General features: G+C 37.3%; 1 protein-coding gene across 4 annotated transcripts in view; it reads right to left on the bottom strand.

Moving 5' to 3' along the window:
• mprip (myosin phosphatase Rho interacting protein) overlaps positions 1 to 20,422 on the bottom strand; it is a 323,068-nt gene that overhangs the window by 29,319 nt on the left and 273,327 nt on the right. For 3 of the 4 annotated variants that reach the window (XM_055654084.1, XM_055654083.1, XM_055654082.1), the window contains exons 16-17: positions 9,766 to 13,452; positions 2,445 to 2,592 (exon numbers count right to left, since the gene is read on the bottom strand). In XM_055654084.1, the coding sequence (XP_055510059.1) occupies positions 2,445 to 2,592; positions 9,766 to 13,452 (3,835 nt within the window). The remainder of the gene's footprint in view (positions 1 to 2,444; positions 2,593 to 9,765; positions 13,453 to 20,422) is intronic. The other variant, XM_055654085.1, reaches the window with a different exon arrangement.

The raw sequence follows: 20,422 nt of genomic DNA, 5'->3' as shown, positions 1-20,422 counted from the left end.
TCCAACTGAAATCTACCAATAATAACCATTCATTATGAAGAAATAGAATCAGGTTTAAAAAAAACTTCGACATTGTAGATGGACCAGTGCTGCATCGTGGGATCAAGTCTGGGGGGGGGGGGGAATATAAAAGTAAAGATAAATGTTGAAAGGCCTGCAGTGCTGGCAAAAGAGGCGGAGAGGAACTGGGAAATGAAAGACTTCCTTGCTTTTCTGAAAAATAAGATATTGGGTTGAATTGCATAACTCCAGAGGGTCAACAATTTTCAGACACATTTTTAGGGTTCACCAGTCCCTATGATGGTGATGAAAATGTATCTGTTATCCTTCCTTTAGCCTGGAGAATACTAATTTCCCTAGTTTAGAAGAGCAATGCTCAGTCAGTTAAGTTTCTGTATCTGCACATTATGGTTGGTTGAAGCAAAGCATACTGAACGTAACAGCAGTAATAAACACCTCCATATACCAAAATATTACATGCATAATGAACAAAATCCATGATTCTAATTCCATATCTTCATATTCTTCCCATTTCCCCTACCTAGTTCCCCTGGTCAGTTTCCTCCTCTGTTTCTTCTGTTGACTAATTCATGTGAATGCCAAACAAGACAGACATGGTTAAGCTTCAAGTCAAGGTGTTTTAAAATCTGAAGATATTAAATGATGAAATGCAAAGCTGAAAGAAGTAACTTTCAATACCAAACATAATGTTATGGCATTATGGATAATTTCTGTTTGGCATTTTAGTCATGTTGAGCCACGTATTTCTGGCTATGACTGAGCTGGAAGTAAAAGATTTGGTTTGGGAGATTGAAATGTGCCCATTCTTGCACAACACCATGTGCAATTGATCTGGTGTTAAAAATGTTTCCATTGGAATTATTCCTCTGGAATTATTATTTTAATCATTGAGTCATCTTATTGTCACGATATCAGTTAATGAACTTCCAAATCAGAAGACTGTTGTTACACCCCCAAGATTAGAGCAAAAAAAAAGTCTGCCATTTACCTGGCAAATTACACTGATTTATTTCTAATGAATTAAATCATGAAGGCAATGGTTATGGCACATTATGTGTTCTGTTTTTTCAAGTGCATTAAAATGGTATCACATAGTACAGAAAATGACGTACATAGATTACAAGATTGCTAAGAACACCCAGATTAGAGCCTCAAAAGCAAGCTACCACCAGACCACTCATAGAAGGTGTACCATATCATGCAATCCTACTGGATAGCAGTGGCACAGCTGGTAGAATTGCTGATTCACAGCACCAGTGACTAGAGGCTAATCCTGACTATGCTGTTTGTTGGAGTTTGGATATTCACCCATGGGCTTCCTCTGGTAAATGAAAATCAAAAATTGCAGATGCTGGAAATCTAAATTCAAGATAAAATATGGCTGAAGACCCTTTGGCAACCTGAAATGTTAACTCTATTTCTCTTCCCGTAGATACAGCCTGACCTGCAGAATATTTCCAGCTTGGTTTTATTTTATGTTTCTTCCAGGTCCTTGAATTTTCTCCCACATCCCAAGGATGCGCAGGTTGTTAGATGAGTTAGTCTCTGAATTTATTTTAGTGTGTAGGTTAGTGATAGATTCTGAGGCTAGTCGATGAAAATATGGGCATAATAATGAGGGGATGAATGTAGCATGAGTGCAAATGGTTGACGTTTGCGTGAACTCAGAGGGCTGAAGGGTCTGATCTCATGCTGCACATCTTGATGACTCATTGTGCAGTTACATGTTTTATTCTCTGACCTTCTGGGTTTCTCACAATATACCTAATATTCAATGTCTTTTCTCAACCATTCAGGACTCAACCATCTACAATTCAAATAATGAGCAATTATGTGATTTTACTTCCTACTTACAATGGGGAACTCATATAACCCCAATATTTACTACGCTGCTCTCACTTGCTCTCCTTCCACCCACAACATGGCCCACTCTAAATTTAATAGATCAGATTCTAATTTGTAAATTTTCCTCTTTTGGTATTCCAAAGGGACCAGTTCCTATCCAACTATATCAATTGCATTATTTATGCAGTCTCCTAGACTACCATTTACATTGCATTTTCCCTGCACTATTCTCTCTTCCCTGCAATTTAAAATGTTAGATTTCTAACCATTATCAATTCTGGAGAAATAATTGATCTGTGACATGAGCTCTGTTTGTCTCACGACAGATTTTGCCTGATCTGCAGAATATTTCCAGCATACTCAACATTTATTTAATAACAATGTTCCTGCACCAAGTAACTGAGGTTACAACAAAGCAGGAAACATGCAATAGTTGGTTTGGGAAATTTCAAGACAATAATGGAAAGACACGACACAAAGGTAATCCTGAGTATTTGTTTCCACAACAGTAATCAGCCACTATTTTTATTAATCAGTGAAGATTCAGTCACTCGCTGTTCCCAAGCATTTTCACATACCAGAGATGGTGGCAGCCGTCTCTTCAGCTAGCAGTCGCTCTTTGTCTTCCTGTAGACTCTCTAGCTCTCGTTGATGCTGCCGATGGAGTTCCTCTATTACCTTTTGATGTGATTCTTCCATAGCAGAAAACCCACGTTCACATGTAGCCTAGAACATCAAGGGGAATATGTTAACTGAGCATTTATCCCCAAATGCTCTTATATGGTATTGGAAATAATGTGGTCTTTCATGGTTGTCAATATTCATGAGTTCCTTTTAAAAATGTCTTTAATCTGATTGAGACTAAATTAAGTGTATTGCATCTACATTTATTCTTCCGGAGTATCTTAATTAGAAAAAGTAAATGGTAGATTATTTAGAAAAATTAAAATGTACATAATAACAAGGCCTCGATAATAACATAGAAGAAAATAGTGTCTGTAATGATATTGCAGATTTACAATTTGCTGCTACAAATTGCAAAAACTACAATGTTTATTCCAATGTTCAAAATGTCTTTTCAAAGCTGGATCCCCGATTCAAATCCTTCAGAGGACATGTGTCAAACATCAGCTTTCATTGACAGCCACTCAAAGGCTAATGCTGTGTTTCTAATTTTAATCAAGCTCCCAATGTATACAATTTAACTTAAAGTACGTTCCACTGACGGGTTTTATAAAGGACGAAGGGCTGTGTATTAAAAAGCATAATACTAGATGCACTTTACTGGCTATCAATATCACTGGAGACCATTTTGTATGGAATAAACCAATTGAACTTATGTAGGTACATAATTTAAAAAGGCTACCAATCTGTGGTTCAATTTGTGCAAATATTTTTTTCCCTTCTGTGGTATGCTGTTGATGTGTTTTGGACAATATTATTCTTTGTCTTTTGTTCCAAGTTTTTAATTAATTAATGATCCTGGAGTTTCCCAATTGTATTCCTTTCCTTCCTGTCAATGTTTAAAAATGGTAGATCATAATTTGTGTAAGATTCCACAAGGTAGATGTGAAAAAGTAAGACTGAAGAGGGTCTCGACCCGAAACGTCACCCATTCCTTCTCTCCAGAGATACTGCCTTTCCCGCTGAGTTACTCCAGCATTTTGTGTCTACCTTCAATTTAAACAAGCATTTGCAGTTCTTTCCTACATACTAAGATTCCACAAGGATGTCCATTTGTACATTGAAATTATTAATCTGAATGCAGATGATATCAGATATTAATATAATTGTTGATCCTGGATGGGGCTGACCAACACGGATCTGGAATTCAATTAAGCTTTGCTGCACCAGCTAAAGGATTAAGGTTGCTCATGTTTCTGATATTTCTATCCATTAGGAAGTACACAGGAGATTAAGATGTAGTGAAGATGTCTCTGTTTAGAGCATATTGTACACCACTCCATATTGCACACCTGTGGTCAAACTACAGTAAAACAAATTTACAGAGACTTATAGTAGCGTATAATGATGCCATGAGAATACTACTAAAGAAACCTAGATGGTGTAATGCAAGTAAAATGTTTGTGGTTGCAGGAGTCAGTGATATACAAGTTATCCTAAGAAATCATATGTATAAATTTATTTGCAGAATTAATGACTCTGAAAACGAAGTTATCTTGGTCTTATCAAACATAAGGTTTAGCACTACACGCCACCAATCCCAGCTATGGAGACATTGGTATAGTTGCCGCGTTGCAGGACACTGATCTTTCTTTTTATTCTGAATTTTAAACCATGTCTTGTGTTTTGTATATAATTTATGATGCTCTTATAAGTAATTTACTAAGCTTTTATATTTATTTTATGGTGTTTTTATATGCAATGTATTCTATGTAATGTTGTCTTTTATCTGGACCGTGAGTCGGAAATAAAAGTTTTATAATAATAATATTAATAATAATTGTTAGAATAATAATAATAAGCTTTACTTTTCACAACACAGTTCAGGCTAAATGATACGACTTCCTTGGATATCAAATGCAGTACAAAAAAAAATTCAGGCCTAAACATTCAGTATACTAGATTCATGAACACTAGTGTTCAGAATATTTTAAATATCCATCCAAAACATGGATTTACATAAATCATTAACTTGGCTTCACTTAACTGCAGGACAGACAGATATGTTTCGAATAAACCTTTGAGCAAACCATTGTGGTGTATTCCAATGGAATTTAAAATGTTTCCACTGAAACAGGCTGTATTTTGCATGGGTTTCCTATGGTCCTATCAGTTATGTAACGGAGGTCAATATCTATGCCTCTATTGCCTAAATCAAAATTTTGGATGGAAGGGAAAAGTCCCAGTAATGTAAACTATGCACAAAGACTGTCATGTACATGTGGAACTGCAAATAAAAAATGCACACACTTATTTGACCCACATGCAGGAAGCAAAAGTCTCTTCTAACACTGCCTGGAATAGATGGGGCATGATAATAGAAATGAAACTATGTTTTTCCTTTCTTTCCCAGAGTATTGTGTGTATTAAATCAATAGATCAACATTAATAAATTAACATTCCAATAAAGATTCTCATAGAATTAATTTCCTACAAATATGTGAGGGAAACAAGGTTGCTGCCCATCTTCTGTTGGGTGATTATTTTTCTTGGAGGGTAGAGCACAGGGGAATGGGAAAATAAAACTTATTTGGGGATGAAGTGGTTATTTTTAATTAGAAAGTGGAATGTGTAGTAATTTTTTATATTTTGCAATTCATTTTTCTAAAACATTTGATGAATACACCTTACTTCAAAAGAACAATTAATAAGCAACTGTGGAATATTCTAGCCTAAATCTCATCCTAAGGACAATATTGAGTGTGAAAATACACTCTTCGTCCTATAAAGACATGGCACTGTTGTAAAACCGTGACCAAGAACTCCAATTATAAATTTATCAATGGAGTAGTAAGGCTTATTAGGATTTTTCACAGAAAGGGTGGTGGGTTTCTGGAACAAGCAGCCAGAGGAGGTAATTGAGGCTGGGACTATCCCACCATTTAAGAGACAGTTAGGCAGGTACATGGATAGGACAGGTTCGGATGGATATGGATCAAGCGCAGGCAAGTGAGACATGTGTAGCTGGGATATTGTTGGCCGGTGTGGGCAATTTGGTCTGAAGGGCCTGTTACCACACTGTATCACTATATGACTCTAATAAATATGTACTTCCATTTTTTTTTAAATTCCCAGTTTAGATTTTACCAACTGATACTCGTTTTACATTCCCAACTATTGGCTAGAACTCTGATAGGTAGGAATTTGCTGCAGCATAAAGCAGATCCATCTATTAGAATAAAGGTTGTGACTTTGGAACAACCTGGTAAATGACTGGCTTCAGGAAAGATGATATTAGCTGGAGATCTAGTTACATTCCCAACAGATAGTATCCTTGACACAAGGTGATGGCATAACTCAGTGGGTCAGGTGGCATCTCTGGAGAATCATGCATAGGTGACTTTTTGGGTTGGGATCCTACTTAACCCCGATTGTAGAGGTGATTGGAAGAAAGCTAGGAGGAGAGGCAGGACAAGTAGGTGGACACAGGTGGTGGGGGGGAGTGAAGGGGGATTGATGGTATAACGTTCAAACAAAGGCCAGAGATTAAAGCAGAAGATGTGATACTGACTGATTGAAGGTTTGCAAATTGTGAAGCCAGCGGAAGGAATGTAGGAAGAGAAGAAATTGAGAAATAGGTAGGAGTCTAGGAGGAGCACAGGAGAAGGTTATGTGAGTGAGAAAGGAGAACTTGGGGGTAGTTAGAGGTTACCTAAAATTGGAGAATTCAATGTTCATACTATTGGGTTATGTGGAATATGACGTGCTGTTCCTCCTGTTTGCATGTGACCTCACTCTGGCAATGGAGGAGGCCTAGGACAGAAAGGTCAGCATGGGAATGAGAGTTAGATTGGTTAGCAACTGGGAGATCCAATAGGCCTTAACGGACAGAGCACAGGTGTTCACCAAAACGGTCGCAGTCGACACTTGGTAAACCATTTTAACTGACCTTTCTGTCCAGGGGCTCCTCCATTGCCAGATTGAAGCCACGCGCAAACTAAAGGAACAACACCTCATATCCCCCTTGGGTAGCATCCAACCCAACAATATGAACATCGAATTCTCCAATTTTAGGTAATCTCTAACAACCATCCCTTTCCCCCCTTCCCCTTTCTCACCCACACCCTCCCCTTCCTTCCCCATTCCTCTGCCCGCTTGGAATCCCACCAATTTCTCCCCTCCCCCTCCCTTCCTCCTGCACTCCTTCCTCTGTCTTCACAATTTTCAACTCTTCAGTCTGTCTGTATCACATCTTCTGCTTTAACCTCTGTTCTTGGTTCCAACCATCTGCCTATCAAACCCCCCCCCTCCCCCACCTGTGTCTACCTTTGTCCTACCTCTCCTCTCTCCAAGCTTTCTGTCCCCCCACCCTACAGTCAGCCTGAAGAAGAGTCCCAACGCGATATGTCACCTGTCCATGTTCTCCAGAGATGCAACCCGACCCGCTGAGTTACTTCAGCACTTTGTGCCCTTTTGTCTAATCCAGCATCTGCAGCTTCTTGTTTCTAGATAATATCTTGATCCAGCTTTTCAACTTGTCCAAGTTACAATCAATGACATTGAAAAATAATAACTGATTACAATAAGAATCAGGGTGATATGTTTGGCATTTTAAAATAAGAATCAGCCAGAACCTCAACAATCAAAATGACCTTCATATGCATAGCTGTTTTGGAAAACCATCTTGCACAGGTTTCAATTTTCACAAAACAGTTCCAGTGTGTGCAACAAATTGAAAACGGATAGACTCCAAATGGATATGCATGGGTTAAGCTGGTGGTAAAAAAAATTTGCAAATTGAATAAAATGCAGGAATGTGTGAAATTGTCTATCCTGTCAAAAACATAAAAGCATATCACCTAAATGATGAGGGACTGCAAAGTTATGACATGCAGAGGGAGTTTGATTCCCCAGACCATAATTCGCAAAAGATTTCTATGCACATACACATTGAATAATTAGGAAGGTTTATACATTACTGTTTATTGTAAGAGGAATTGAATATAAAAGTTAGAGGGCAGTTATATTGGGCATTGGCGGGACTACATATTGAGCGCGTGTACAGTTTTGTCTCCTTATTCAAGGATGTAATTTTGGAATGAGCTCAAAAAAGGTTTGTGAGAGACAGGGTGCACGTGGAATCTCTGCTACATCTTCAGGGAAAATCTAGAACTAAGGGTCACCGTTTAAAAATAAGGGATGGCCTGTGCAAGAGAGAAGCTTTTTCTATTTTATATCTTTAATAGTTTTGAAATTCTCTTCCTGATAGGGCAATGGAAGCAGAGTCTTTCATTTACTTGTGTGGCAGAGAAGTGTAAACAAAGGATGAAAGCTTACCAGGGATGGATGGAAATGTGCAGATGAGTTTACCATCCATCCATTCAGCCATGTTTTTAAATGGCAGAGAAGGCTTGAGGGCCTACGCAATGAAGTCCTGCTTCTAATTTGAATGTCTATAAACTCATATATATATATAGTAATAACGAACCCGATACTCTAAACATCTCTCTTTTATAAATTTTTGCAACATTTTAAGAGTAGGTAGCTACTGAATTGGAATCCAAACTTAAATCTTCTGTACAATTGCAATATCTATCATTATAAAGCACAATAATTATTTTTCTTGGTTTGTCTGAAGCCCATCACCTTCCAACGCTTCATGCACCCTCCCTCCAACACCACCCTTCCAAGCCAACACACAAAAATGCGGTATTGACATTTAGGTGGCATGTGGTTCAGCAGCCCAGGTCACCTTTGTATGAATTGTGATATTCTGACAGGAAATGCATTCTTTTAAAAACTGATGCATATTTCAGTTCAGCAGTCAGTCCGCATGGCAGCACACTAAATTTAATCATCTATACATTACTCCAAGGGCTCAAATGAGAGCCATTAGAAGTGATGCCCAAGGAATATTCTCTTGTTCTTAAGTTAAGTTTCCATAATAGTGCACCTCCTTACACCACATATCATGATTTGAATTCAGGACCAAATTTGTTTATATATTTATAACTTTTAACATAATCGTGGAGAAAGTTGTTCCCTTACACATCATGGTTGGATTTGACTCAAGCCTCCAGTTAAAATAGCTTTTATTGATATTATTACCTTAAAATACCCAATCTGCTTTGTTTCTAGGGACAACCTAAACCTTCAATCAATAAATGTGACATGACACCTGATCTTAGATCTAAAATATGACAACTTAAGGAACTTTATGACATTGCTTGGTACACAAGCAAGGTGTTAGTTTATTAATGCCTCAAAGGTGCGATAGGGATATGTAGCCAGCTGAAAGAGAAAGGAAGAGAAAGGGAGATTCATATATTAATTGCATAGCATTAGGTCAAACACGAAGGGTAACATAGTCATCAACTTACATTACTAAGCATGGCTTGATTCCTATGAAGGGATGCTTTTAATTAAATGCAATTGAACCAACAGTTCTGACTGAAATTAGAAATGTAAACTACTTATTAAAATAATACATTCCAAATGAACCTGAATATATCACAAAATGTGAACTAAGGAAATGAATCCTTTTAAGATAAGAATTATTTTTCTTTCACTAAAAAATGATAAAGCAGGAATAATTAGATTTTTGCAATTCTTTGTAAATGTTTTACATTTTGAGAAATCGCTTCAGTCAAAATTGAAATTGGCCTAATCAACAAAGTTTGTGTGACAAGTAAAATAAATGCCAATCTTCAATAAGAAAGTAGACAAAATCATCGTAGTTTATACATTACAAAAATATTTTCTAATGCTTCGGTCTTTGGAGATACAACCGCATTTTAAAAATGCCATATTGAACTTCATACTAAAACCTTCCTTCAATCTCTTTCGGGGAACTCAACAAAACCTATTTCAGTGACATAGCAGATAAATGGGTTCCGCTGCATTTGATTAAAAACTGCTTAAAAGCACACAGTAAACTCAAAAAGATTGACACAACAGAGAACAACTGGGCAAATTTTCTGGTAATTTTTCTGCATGTAGTTGTTGCTCAAAACTGGGCAGTTCTACAATGGCGCTTTTGAATGAATACATTCAGTATATATGTCAGTTGCTGAATCTGTTGCCTTCCACCATTCCCCTAAAATTTGATACATTTATTCTTTGTGACTTTGCCCAGTCCTACAGCAAATCATGCAATTCTATCCACATGCAGATTGAGACACAAAACAGAACACAAATACAAGCTAACTGCTGGCAGCAAGGTGTAATGCTACAAGCCAACATGCAGTTACTACTCAGTATTAAATACATGGACACCTTGAGATTCTCCAGGTCCTTTTCATATTTCTCACGCAGATTTGTTGGACTTGTTTCAATCTTATTTTTCATGGCATCTATCTGGGACTCCAGTTCTTCTATGCGATTTCTAAGTAGGGCCATCGAATGCATCTCACTTGTTTTTTTGAATGGGTCAGTTGATTTCTGCAGATCATTTACTAAGTCCAATTCTTTAGTATCTCTACAGTCCTTCAAAGCTTCAATTTCTCGAGTAAGGTCTTCTTTTACCCTGGCACAGTTTTTATCCAGTTCTCTCTTCTCCATTTTAAATTCTTCCCCTCGTCTCTTCAGCTCCTCAACATGCTTCTCCTTCAAATTTTCCATGCAAATGGTCAATGAATCTATTTCCTTCACATTTTCTTCTGTTTTCAGCCTTAATGTTTCACCTGCTCTTGCTATATCCCTTTTCAATTTTTCCAGCTCAGTTTCATATGCTTCGCGCACTTCACGCAGTTCTCTTTTATGTCTTGCTGCCATGTCCTGAAGTTCAATAGCTTTGTCCAATGAGTCAATTGGTTCTCCCTCAATATGGATGTGAGTTGTCCTAGCAGCAGCACCTGATTCTGAAATATCCAATTGTGGAAACTCTGCAAGGTTCTCTTTAAATTTCTTAAACGTTATGTCCTGTTTTTCCTTGTGTGTCTTCAACTCAGCTGTATCCATACTCTGCAATGAACTGATGGAATTTGAGTGCTGCACTTCTAAACCTTCCACTTTCAATTGTTTATTCCCACTTTGCACAACATCATGTTTTAATTGCATCTTGGAGATTACATATGACAATTCAGCTTGCATCATTGCATCTTGGAGCAGAAAAGGCCAGATATCTCCTGCATTACAATGTCTGCTCAATGTGGGTATGCAATTCCCACTTTGAACAAACTTTCTGGCCAGAAGACCCAATTCATCATCTGCACCAGACTGAATACAGTGTGACATTTTCATCAACGAGCAGGCATTTTTCTTAATTTGCTGCACTAACTCTGTCCTTACACAAAGTTCAAACTCCTGGTCAGCAGAATTAGATGCTGATGGTAATATACAAGTTTGAGAACAGAAAAGTAATGATTCTTCCTCTTCATCTTTATTCAGCTCATTCCGAATTTCTTCAATCAGCTCATCAAGCCGACACGTGTCATAAGCAGCTACAACATTCCTGAGCATCTGTTCACTTTTCTGCCTTCTCTGGTGTATTTCTGAGCATTGTGATTTCAGTTGCTGCAGTTTTTCTTGTGAAACTTCTAAAATATTATGGACGCAGAACAATACTTCTCCTTTTATTAAGCTAGTGTCTGCCATCATATTTAGGTAACTGCTTACAGGTTTGCTCATTTGCTCTTCAACATCTGATGTCTTGTTTTCCTGAATTTTAGACAGATTTGCCAAAAGCTCTCCTTCTATAAATATTTTGTTAAGAACAGCACGCCCAATTTGAGTACTGACATCATCCGTAGATACTACAGGCATGGTAACATTTTCACTCTGTTTTCTAATTTCATCTAAAGTACTTTTTACACTGGAGTCTGAATTCTGTAAAGCATTGGCTATATTGTTAAGTGCTGTTGCTTCAAGCGAAAGTTTGTCAGCTAAATATTTCAGATTTTCCTCCTCTGTTAAGGAATCTCTTCTTAGACATGCTTCACCAAAAAAGACTTTATTTTTTTTAACTAAATCTTCTTCCATACATTGCAAGTACTGTATTGAACCTGCTAATGTATGAACTAATTCAGGCCATTGCCCATGTTGTCCCATATCCCATTCTTGTGCAAGTCGACCAATTTTTTGTTGAAAACTTTCCAAAACCTGATGCAAATAAAGCAATTTCGCTTGAAGTGACTGGAATTCAGCCTCAACCAACACTGAGGGAGAATATGTTAATTGCTGGGTTTCTAACCACTGCCCTTTTGAATAATCTCCAGGTTCCAACAGTCCTTTGTAACTTCCATCATCATAATGGAGTCTTGTATCTAAAGGACAAACTGTTTCCCTTTTAATGTTTTGTTCTGCTATTAATAATTTAGTTTCAAGTGTGCATACAATTTCCAGGCATTTTTTCAGGTTTGTAATGCAACTATTGACTACTGCTGTATCACATGAACTATCAGAAGTCTCAAAGGATGACAGTCCTGAGAACCAACTTTCAGTAAGTGCTTTAACTACTGAACCAGTCAGCACTGTTACTTGACTATCCAAATGTTGAAGCCTTGCCATCAACTCTTTAGAAAGTTGCACACTGGAACCTAGTCCGCTCTGGTCTCCCTCTGGTGCAGGCCGACTAGTGGTGCATTGAAGAACATTTTCAACTGTTGAAAGACTATACTTTGCCAAATGTTCATTTTGTTTCTTTAAAATTTCCAGATCTGATTGAAGTTTGTTTTTTTGGGAAAGAAGTCCCTTATAATTGGTTTCACTTATCTGCAAGTTCATGCTTCGTTCAGTTAGCCTAGCTTCTGCTTCTTCTAACTTGATTTGAAGTTCTTTATTTTTCTCTAGGAGTACATCAATGTCTGTTGGCACTTGCCAACCAAGGCCTTTAAGTGTGGCCTCCTTAAGCTGCAGTTTCTTCTCTGTCTCCTCTAAGCTGGTACCCAAAGCTTCAAGCTTGATTAAAGCCTCATTGAAGTCCTTATTTTTCTTTTCCAATTCTCTCTCATAGGATTTTTTAATTGTTACCATTTTAAAATTGGTTTCTTCCACTTCATTTTTCAGTATATTAACCTCTTCAACCGCCTTTTCAAAATCTTCATTCAAATCTTGATACCTTTCTTGGTCCTTTACCAATTCTAACTTTAGCCCCTCAAGTTCTCTATCAGCTTCCGTCAATTGATTAACTATTTCCTGATAGTGTTGATTTAATCGTTCATTCTCAGTTGACAAGATGTCTACATCATGGGAAAGCCGCTTCACTGTTCCCTCACTCATCTCAACATGTTCTTCCATTTGCCTTACCATCTCACTGCTTTTGAAAGAGGTGGCTAATTTTTCTTTTTGAACTCTCTCTAATTGAGCCTCAAGAGTCTGTAAGCGATCTTCATATTCTCTAATCTTATCTTCAGCTTCCAGTACGCTGTGTGACAAGACCTCCTTTTCCTTTTTGTACTTTTCTTTCAGAACTTCGTACTGTTTCTTAAAACGTTCTTCACTCAGAATAACTGCTTGTTCACTGCCTTGTAGCCTACTGCATGCTTCTTCCAGATGATCTTGCAGTCGCTTAACTTCTCGTTGATAGTTGTCCTGAAGAGCCACTTGCCTTTCTAGATCCCTAAAAGTTTGAGTCTTTTCCAGAAGCAATCCTTCTACTTCTCTAAGTTTCTCTTCACTCTCATACAACTTGGTGCTAAACATACTTAATTTTCTCTCATACTCATCGGCTTGCTCTTTATACTTTTGACGATCAAGTCTTAATTCATTTTGTGCTTTTGTTAACGATTGTTCATTAATGGCTACCTCCGAAAAAGAAATGTCCAGTCTGGCCTGAAGACTTTGTATTTTTGCCTCTTGTTGTCTTAAGAGTTCCTTGGCATCCTGATAGCTCTTTTTTTGGCTCTGGGCTTGTGTATTAGCTACCTCCTGTTTTTGCCGTTGAACTTCCAGCTCAGCTTGCAGGTCCTGGTTCAGCCTCTGTAGCTGCTGCCAGGCGTTAGAACTTGCCAAAGGTGGCTCCAGCTTAGAAAAGGGGACCAGACAGTGGTTAACACAGATGTAAAAGATTTTTGAATAAACTTAAATTTTTGCTTCTCAGTCCCAATAATGGAGATTTAAAAACAATTATTTGTTTGTAAATATATATTTCTTCAAGTAGATTTGATAACCAGCATTATTCAGGGAAGAAAATTACATTTTCAGTAAGATAAATGCCAAACGGTTAACTTTTGGTTGCAAAAATTAAGCAAAAATAAGCAAAGAGCATTCTGCACTAATCAGAATATGGTTAGTATCTTAAAAACATGCATATGAAAAGTTAGCATGGAGGGAAGTACTATCAATGCATGGTTGGTATACAATAATCAACATACAGGCAGGGATTATTTCTATTTTTTAAGAAATCTAGTGCTTTTAACCGTAGGATCCTTTAGAAAAATATTATTTTATAAAGCCCTGACGTAGCTTAGACATGTTCAAGCCTTTAAGCTTTTGCATCAAAATTCTCTTATTTTATCTCCATGTCCATCCCACCTGATGTGGAATCACATGATTATATATTAGTTATAATATCAGTTATAATAACTATGCTGCTTCGGGTTGGTGGAAATCAGAATAGCTAACTACAATGTAGAAGTACCAGTGAGGAATACTGAAATAAATGGAAGTTTTAAGTAAGGGTTAACAAGTAAATGTTTGCAAATGCTAAGATACTGTGAAAAGGAAATTAACAAGTCACTTAATCATTGTCACTTGATTTGAATGAAAAAGATAGCTGATTCATTTAATCTAAAGTTCAAAATTGATGCTTTTTTAAATCCAGTTGCACCATTGTACCTTGTGGAAAATGCAGTTAACACTCCACAAAATTGACTGGTTGCATCATGGCCTGGTTCAGCAACTCGAACACCCAGAAACAAAAATGATTGTAAAAAGTGGTGACACTGTTTAGTCCATCACAGGTACTGACCTCCCCACCATCGAAGGGTTATAGAGGAATCACTGCCACAAAAGGTAGCCAGCATCATCCAAGACCCACACCATCCTGACCACACTTTCATTTCACTCCTTCCATCGGGAAGGTGGTAGGCTGAAAACTGTAATGTCCGGGTTCAGGAGCAGCTTCTTCACTGCAACCATACTACCTCAAAATAAGTTCCGAACTACAGACACTTGGGAGCATTGTTTTTGTCTTTGCATTATTATCGTTTGTTTTTCCCCCCAATATTTTTGTTGTTGTTAAGGTGTTATTATGGTGTTCACAGAGTACTATATTTACAATTTCATTGTTCCGTTTAGGACATATGACAATAAAACACTCTTGATATGTTGGGAAAGTGTAAATGGGTACAAATACATCAAGGTAGAAAAATCAAATTATAAAAAAATAGAATTAAAATAATGTAAACTTTCCATTGCCACCTCATACATCATACAGTATTTTATCTTACATATAATCCTCTCCTTGCTTTTGGATGAACAGATTAATCAGGGTCTTGCTGTTCCTTAGGCTCAAAAGGCAATTTCAGTCATCCATTAGTATAATTTGATACATGTTTAGGATTTAATTTGGAAATAAATCCTGAAGAACAAATCAAACCACATTTTACCTACATTTTAAATACATTTTAATAATTTATACATTACCAATTTTATGGTTTCAGATATGTACAGATAATTCATCACTTTAGTCAACTGAGGATTACAAGTATATATATAGAAAATACAGATGTAATTTTGAAATGGTAAGATAAATCAATAATCGTAGAATTAGATGGGTAATGTAGAAACAATTAAGAGAGCTTGAGTGGGAAAGAACTATGCTAGAAAGCAGGAGAAACAGTAACCCTGAGATTCCCACATACAACTTAAAACAAAAAATAATCGAAAATACTTGGGCTGAACAATGATTAATTCACTTGCAGCCTCTTTGCACCTGGTGGGAAAATCAACCAACTTTCTTTCAGGATAACTATCAACACTAGAATGTTTCTCCACAGTAGAAACCTCCCTGAATGACTGTCAACAATGGTGCAAAATTCAACTCGAGGATGCTTTTCACCAGGCCTCGTCTGAAAACAAATTTTATTCGCTCACAAAACAATCAGATATTACTAACTTCATTTTCCTGAAATCATACTATGTAAAGAGCCATCAATGCATTCTTTGTTTTCACTGAGATTCCTGACCACCTGTGATCTCAAGTACAGGCTCATGAGTGGATCTGGACCGCTTTGCCTGTGAAGGTCAATGTAACAATCATTCAGTTTCCTAACTTCTGGAACTTTCCAGGTGTTTCTGCAGATCTTTACTACAAGTAACAGCTTGTTGCTTACTATTGCATTAAGTCTGTCACCCAATCTCTAAACGTAGAGAAAATCTCATTTATTTATTTTTTCAACCCACCGTGTTGATAAAATGGGCATGCGATTTGCCTGAGCTGTGGACTTATCCAAAGTGTTTGCATTCATAAATTGCATTTATATAGTATTACGCCATAAGATATCTACCTGGCAACTTCCTAGCAGAAACACTTGAATTGTTTCGGATGTGGTATGTCTGTTTGCCAACTGGCTCCCGAGTCACAGCACCAAGGCTGAGTGCTGGTAACTTAAATGGATCAATACATTACTTCAACTAAAACTGGCAAAGCATAAAGTTACACTGGGAAATCTAAGAACACTGTTCCAGGAAATCTACAATTGAAGATTGCAGCTTCACGGCACATAAAAACAGCAATGCAGCAGAAAAACAGCAATCTGGGTTTCTGATTTAGAACCCCATTAAAAATAGTTAAGCTATGTCCAGTTTAGTACATCAAGGAATTAAAGGCATTGATGGGGCTAAATATAGTTGAGAATGCTTGGGCAAATAAAATATAAAATCTCTTTAGAGTAAAGGGCCTGTCCCACTTACGCGACCTTTACAGGCGATTGTCGGCACCCGTGATAGGAAGCCGAAATTTTCAACATGCTGAAAATTCAGCGGTGACCAGAAAGACGCTACGACTCTTTGGAGACCTCTCACGACCATAGGAGACCTCTCACGACCATACAGCCTGTACAACATGTTGAAAATTTTGGGGACCTATCACAGGTGCCGGCAGTCGTCTGTAAAGGTCACGTAAGTGGGACAGGCCCTTAAGAGACAGATGAAAGTTATACTTGTGACATTAGGTTCAAGCTAAGTTTTATTTTTTGGTTAACCCACCATGTTCTTGAGCATGGTGTTTAGCAGACAGTGAAAGTTGAAATTTAAATATTCATAAACTGGTGAAATAAAGACTATTTAGCTTCATGCATTTTCACTGCTGGTGAGGGTATTTCAGACCCAGCAAGGATTAGGAATAACTTTACTTGCAAGTCAAGTAAATGACTTGGGGAGAATTGCAGCTTTCCATCTACCTACCATTCCTAGATAGCAGAGGTCTTGGGTTTACAAGGAGCTGAAGTAACAGTGAAGTGCTATGGTACATATTGTTCATGCTACACATGAGAAATATTGACAAAGTTGCATCTAAATGGATTGCTGATCTCCATCATTCAACATGCTATCAGCACTGTTTTGACATGCACTTCTCCAATTCATGTGACTACTAGACTGTTCAACACTCATTCCTCTCACAACATTGAATCAATCAAGTTCTCATAACAAAATATGAAAATATATGATAAATATGGAGCATCACTATTCCCCCTTACAGCTTACTTTTACTTCAAATCACCCTACTGCACCTCAATTATATACTGTGATCTTCAAGCTATAACATGCCAACTTAAATTATAAAGGAACAACACTGGTAACCTTGTCACTTGCCATAAAATAACTATTCTTTCTAAACTTGTGAAACTTATTTTTCCAACTTATATCATCAATTAAGGTAAAATCCCCCTCATTTAACATGCCAAACACACAAAATTAAAATTAATGATTTAGTCACTTAGTCATAAGCAGGCAATTATGTTAAATCTGTAATATAAATTATTTATTTAACTTTTCAAGTTCCTTTCTGCTACGCTACAGATTAAAACAGGCAATTTGGAATGAATAATGTCAATCTTTCAATGTTGTTGAAAGCTGCACACAACCAGACTAATGGAGAATATTCCATCAGACGGTGCCTTGTAAATGGCGGATATGGTGAGTCGCTTGCCATAACCACTGATCTCCTCCTGCCGCTAAAGTATTTATATCTAGTTAAGTTGCTGATCGATGGTGGAGATAATGTAATGCTGCTTAAAATCACGTACATAGTTTGACTGTCTTGTTCACCTTATATATGTTGTATATGTTCTTTGCCATATATAAGCCCATGCTTGAATATTTTACAAATTACAAATAAAAATAAATGAACATTCCCAATTATTATGAAATAGATTAAGATATTTGCGTAATAGAAACTGCCCTGAGAAACTTCCTCAGCATGTTCAAGGGCTGACATTGCAAGATGATGGATAGAACACTGAAAAAATTAGGACATCACTTTGAAAATACAGAAAACCAAAATAGAATAGTATGTGAGAGTTGATCAGGGAGAATGTTTAGGGGAAAGACGGTAATTTTCTGTAACCACAAAATTCCGATGAGGTTTAACAGAGCTAATGCCAAGATGTTATTCCCCTTGGCTGCATAATTAGGAGACATAAGAAACTGCAGACACTGCAATCTTAAGCAAAACACAAAGTGCTGGAGGAACTCCGCAGGTCAAGCAGCATCTGTGGAATAAATGGACAGATGACAATTCGAGTCAGGACCCTTGGTCAGACTCAGTTTATGTAGAGCAGATTGACTAAGGATTTTTAGGATTAATCATCTAAATTGAGATCAGAAAGAAATGTTTCAGATTAACTGAAAATTAGTATTTCTCTCTAACTAAAAGAGGGCTAAAAGTGGACATTGACATATTTCTGAAGTCCACAGGAAATCACAGGATAAGTGCAGAAAAGGAAATTGAAGCGAAAGGTTTTGATTTTTGGTGAACTGCAGAATAGCTTCCAACTACTCTTGTGGCCTTTTTTATTTATTTATTGGTTGAACTTAATTAATTTCATTTTTTCTAAACAGGGTGGTGGGGACATGGAATGAGCTGCCTGTAGTTGAGGCAGGTACAATAACAACATTTAAAGACATTTGGACATAGGCACATTGATATAAAAGGTTTAGAGGGATACATGTAAATGCGGGAAAATAGTACTAGCTGAGATGGAGCATCATGGTTAGCATGGACGAGTTGGGCTGAAAGACCCGTTTCTGTGTTGTACGATTCTATAAATCAGGAAGAGAATCAGAATGCGTCAACATGAAACAAGACAGGAACATTTTACCATACAATTCTCTGATGGAACGAGGAAATAATTTTCAGTTTGTAAGAAAGGAAGATGAGTCAAGTAATACATTAAATAAAATACTCAAAAGAGTTACAGCTTAAAGATCCATGTACATTTAAAATATATTTTTCTCTAAATACCGCTGACTGCTAAGGAAACAAACTGGTAGAGGGGCAAGCTCAATAGTGGACAGGCTATTTTCCCATTCCACATGTCTGAACTAGCTTAATTGTTAGTATTTAGTTTTAGCTTTAGAGACATAGCGTGGAAACAGACCCTTTGGCCCACCTAGTCCACGCTGACCAGCAATCACCAATACTCTAGTTCTATCCTACACACAAGGGACAATTTACAGAAGCCAATTAACCCGCAAACCTGTACATCTTTGGAATGTAGGAGGAAACCAGAGCACCCGGAGAAAACCCACTCGGTCACAGCGAGAACGTACAAACTCCATATAGACAGCACCCGTAGTCAGGATTGAATCTGGGTCTCTGGTGCTGTAAGGCAGCAACTCTACAGATGTGCCACCCTGTAGTAGTTTTCCAAGAGGTTCTCCAACGATTCCTAATTAGGTAATTAGTTATCTGTATTTATATAAAGGATCTAATTGAAAAATTAAAATAAATAATATTCATCATTCTGAATGAATGAATTTTAAGAGTGAAGTGAACACTTCCACCGTGTAGTGTGCATGCAAAGATCAGAAATCATCCACGTGAACATTTTAAACTAAGCTTTTAAAATTTGTATTAAAAGTGATTACAAAAATCAGTTGCAGACCAGGATAAAATCAGTATATCATGCCAAACTACATTACAACGAGTCAAACAACCTGCAAAAAATATTTCTGCTTTTACATTTAGAGTAACCCATAAATTATTAGAAAATTCTAAACTTTGCAGAATCAAACAATGGTCTCTTTGCAGTTAGACTGCGAAAGGAAGCATATACGAGTCCCTGCCTGGACCATATGGACAGATGTCCTTGTTCTTGCATTAAAAATACTTTGTATTCATAGAATTATAGCCAAGAAAGTAATAAAAGGAAACTATATGGTCCCTTGCATTCATGCAAAATAATAAAATAAGCTCTATAGATTATTTTTAATTCCTGGTTCTTGGTGCATAGCCTTATGGGTCTTCCAACTCTCTTTTAAGTGCTTTTTAAAAAGTTTCTGCCTCCATCGTCCTTTCAGACATTGTGTCGCAAACCTCCATGATTCCTTGAGAATACTTCCCCTCAATTTATTACTAATGTTTCTATCAATCTTTTTCTCTTGTTACTCAGTCACTCTCGCTTGGCCTCTCAATTTTATACACCCTAATTACAGCACCTCTCGTTAGTTCTAAAGAATATAACCCTAGTACTGTCTCTGGTCATAAGATAATGTTCTGGCTTTGGCAACATCCTTCCCAATATACTTTCTGACAAAGTATTACAAGCTCATCCCACACCATACCCCTATCACATCTTGATCAATCTTTATGAAATGTAACACTGTGAGCCCTAATGAGTTGTTAAATATGCCAGCAGAGCATGAAGGATATTATCACTCCCGGCAAGCAGCGGACCAAGATACTCTCAGCAAGCAGGCCCGACTTGCCCGCCGCAGACCAACGACGGAGGACGACTGTCTCGCTGCGGAACAACAATGCAGGACATGT

The sequence above is a fragment of the Leucoraja erinacea genome, chromosome 23 (assembly GCF_028641065.1).
Source record: "Leucoraja erinacea ecotype New England chromosome 23, Leri_hhj_1, whole genome shotgun sequence".
Classification (NCBI taxonomy): Eukaryota; Metazoa; Chordata; class Chondrichthyes; order Rajiformes; family Rajidae; genus Leucoraja; species Leucoraja erinaceus.
This window is presented reverse-complemented; position numbering and strand designations above follow the sequence as displayed.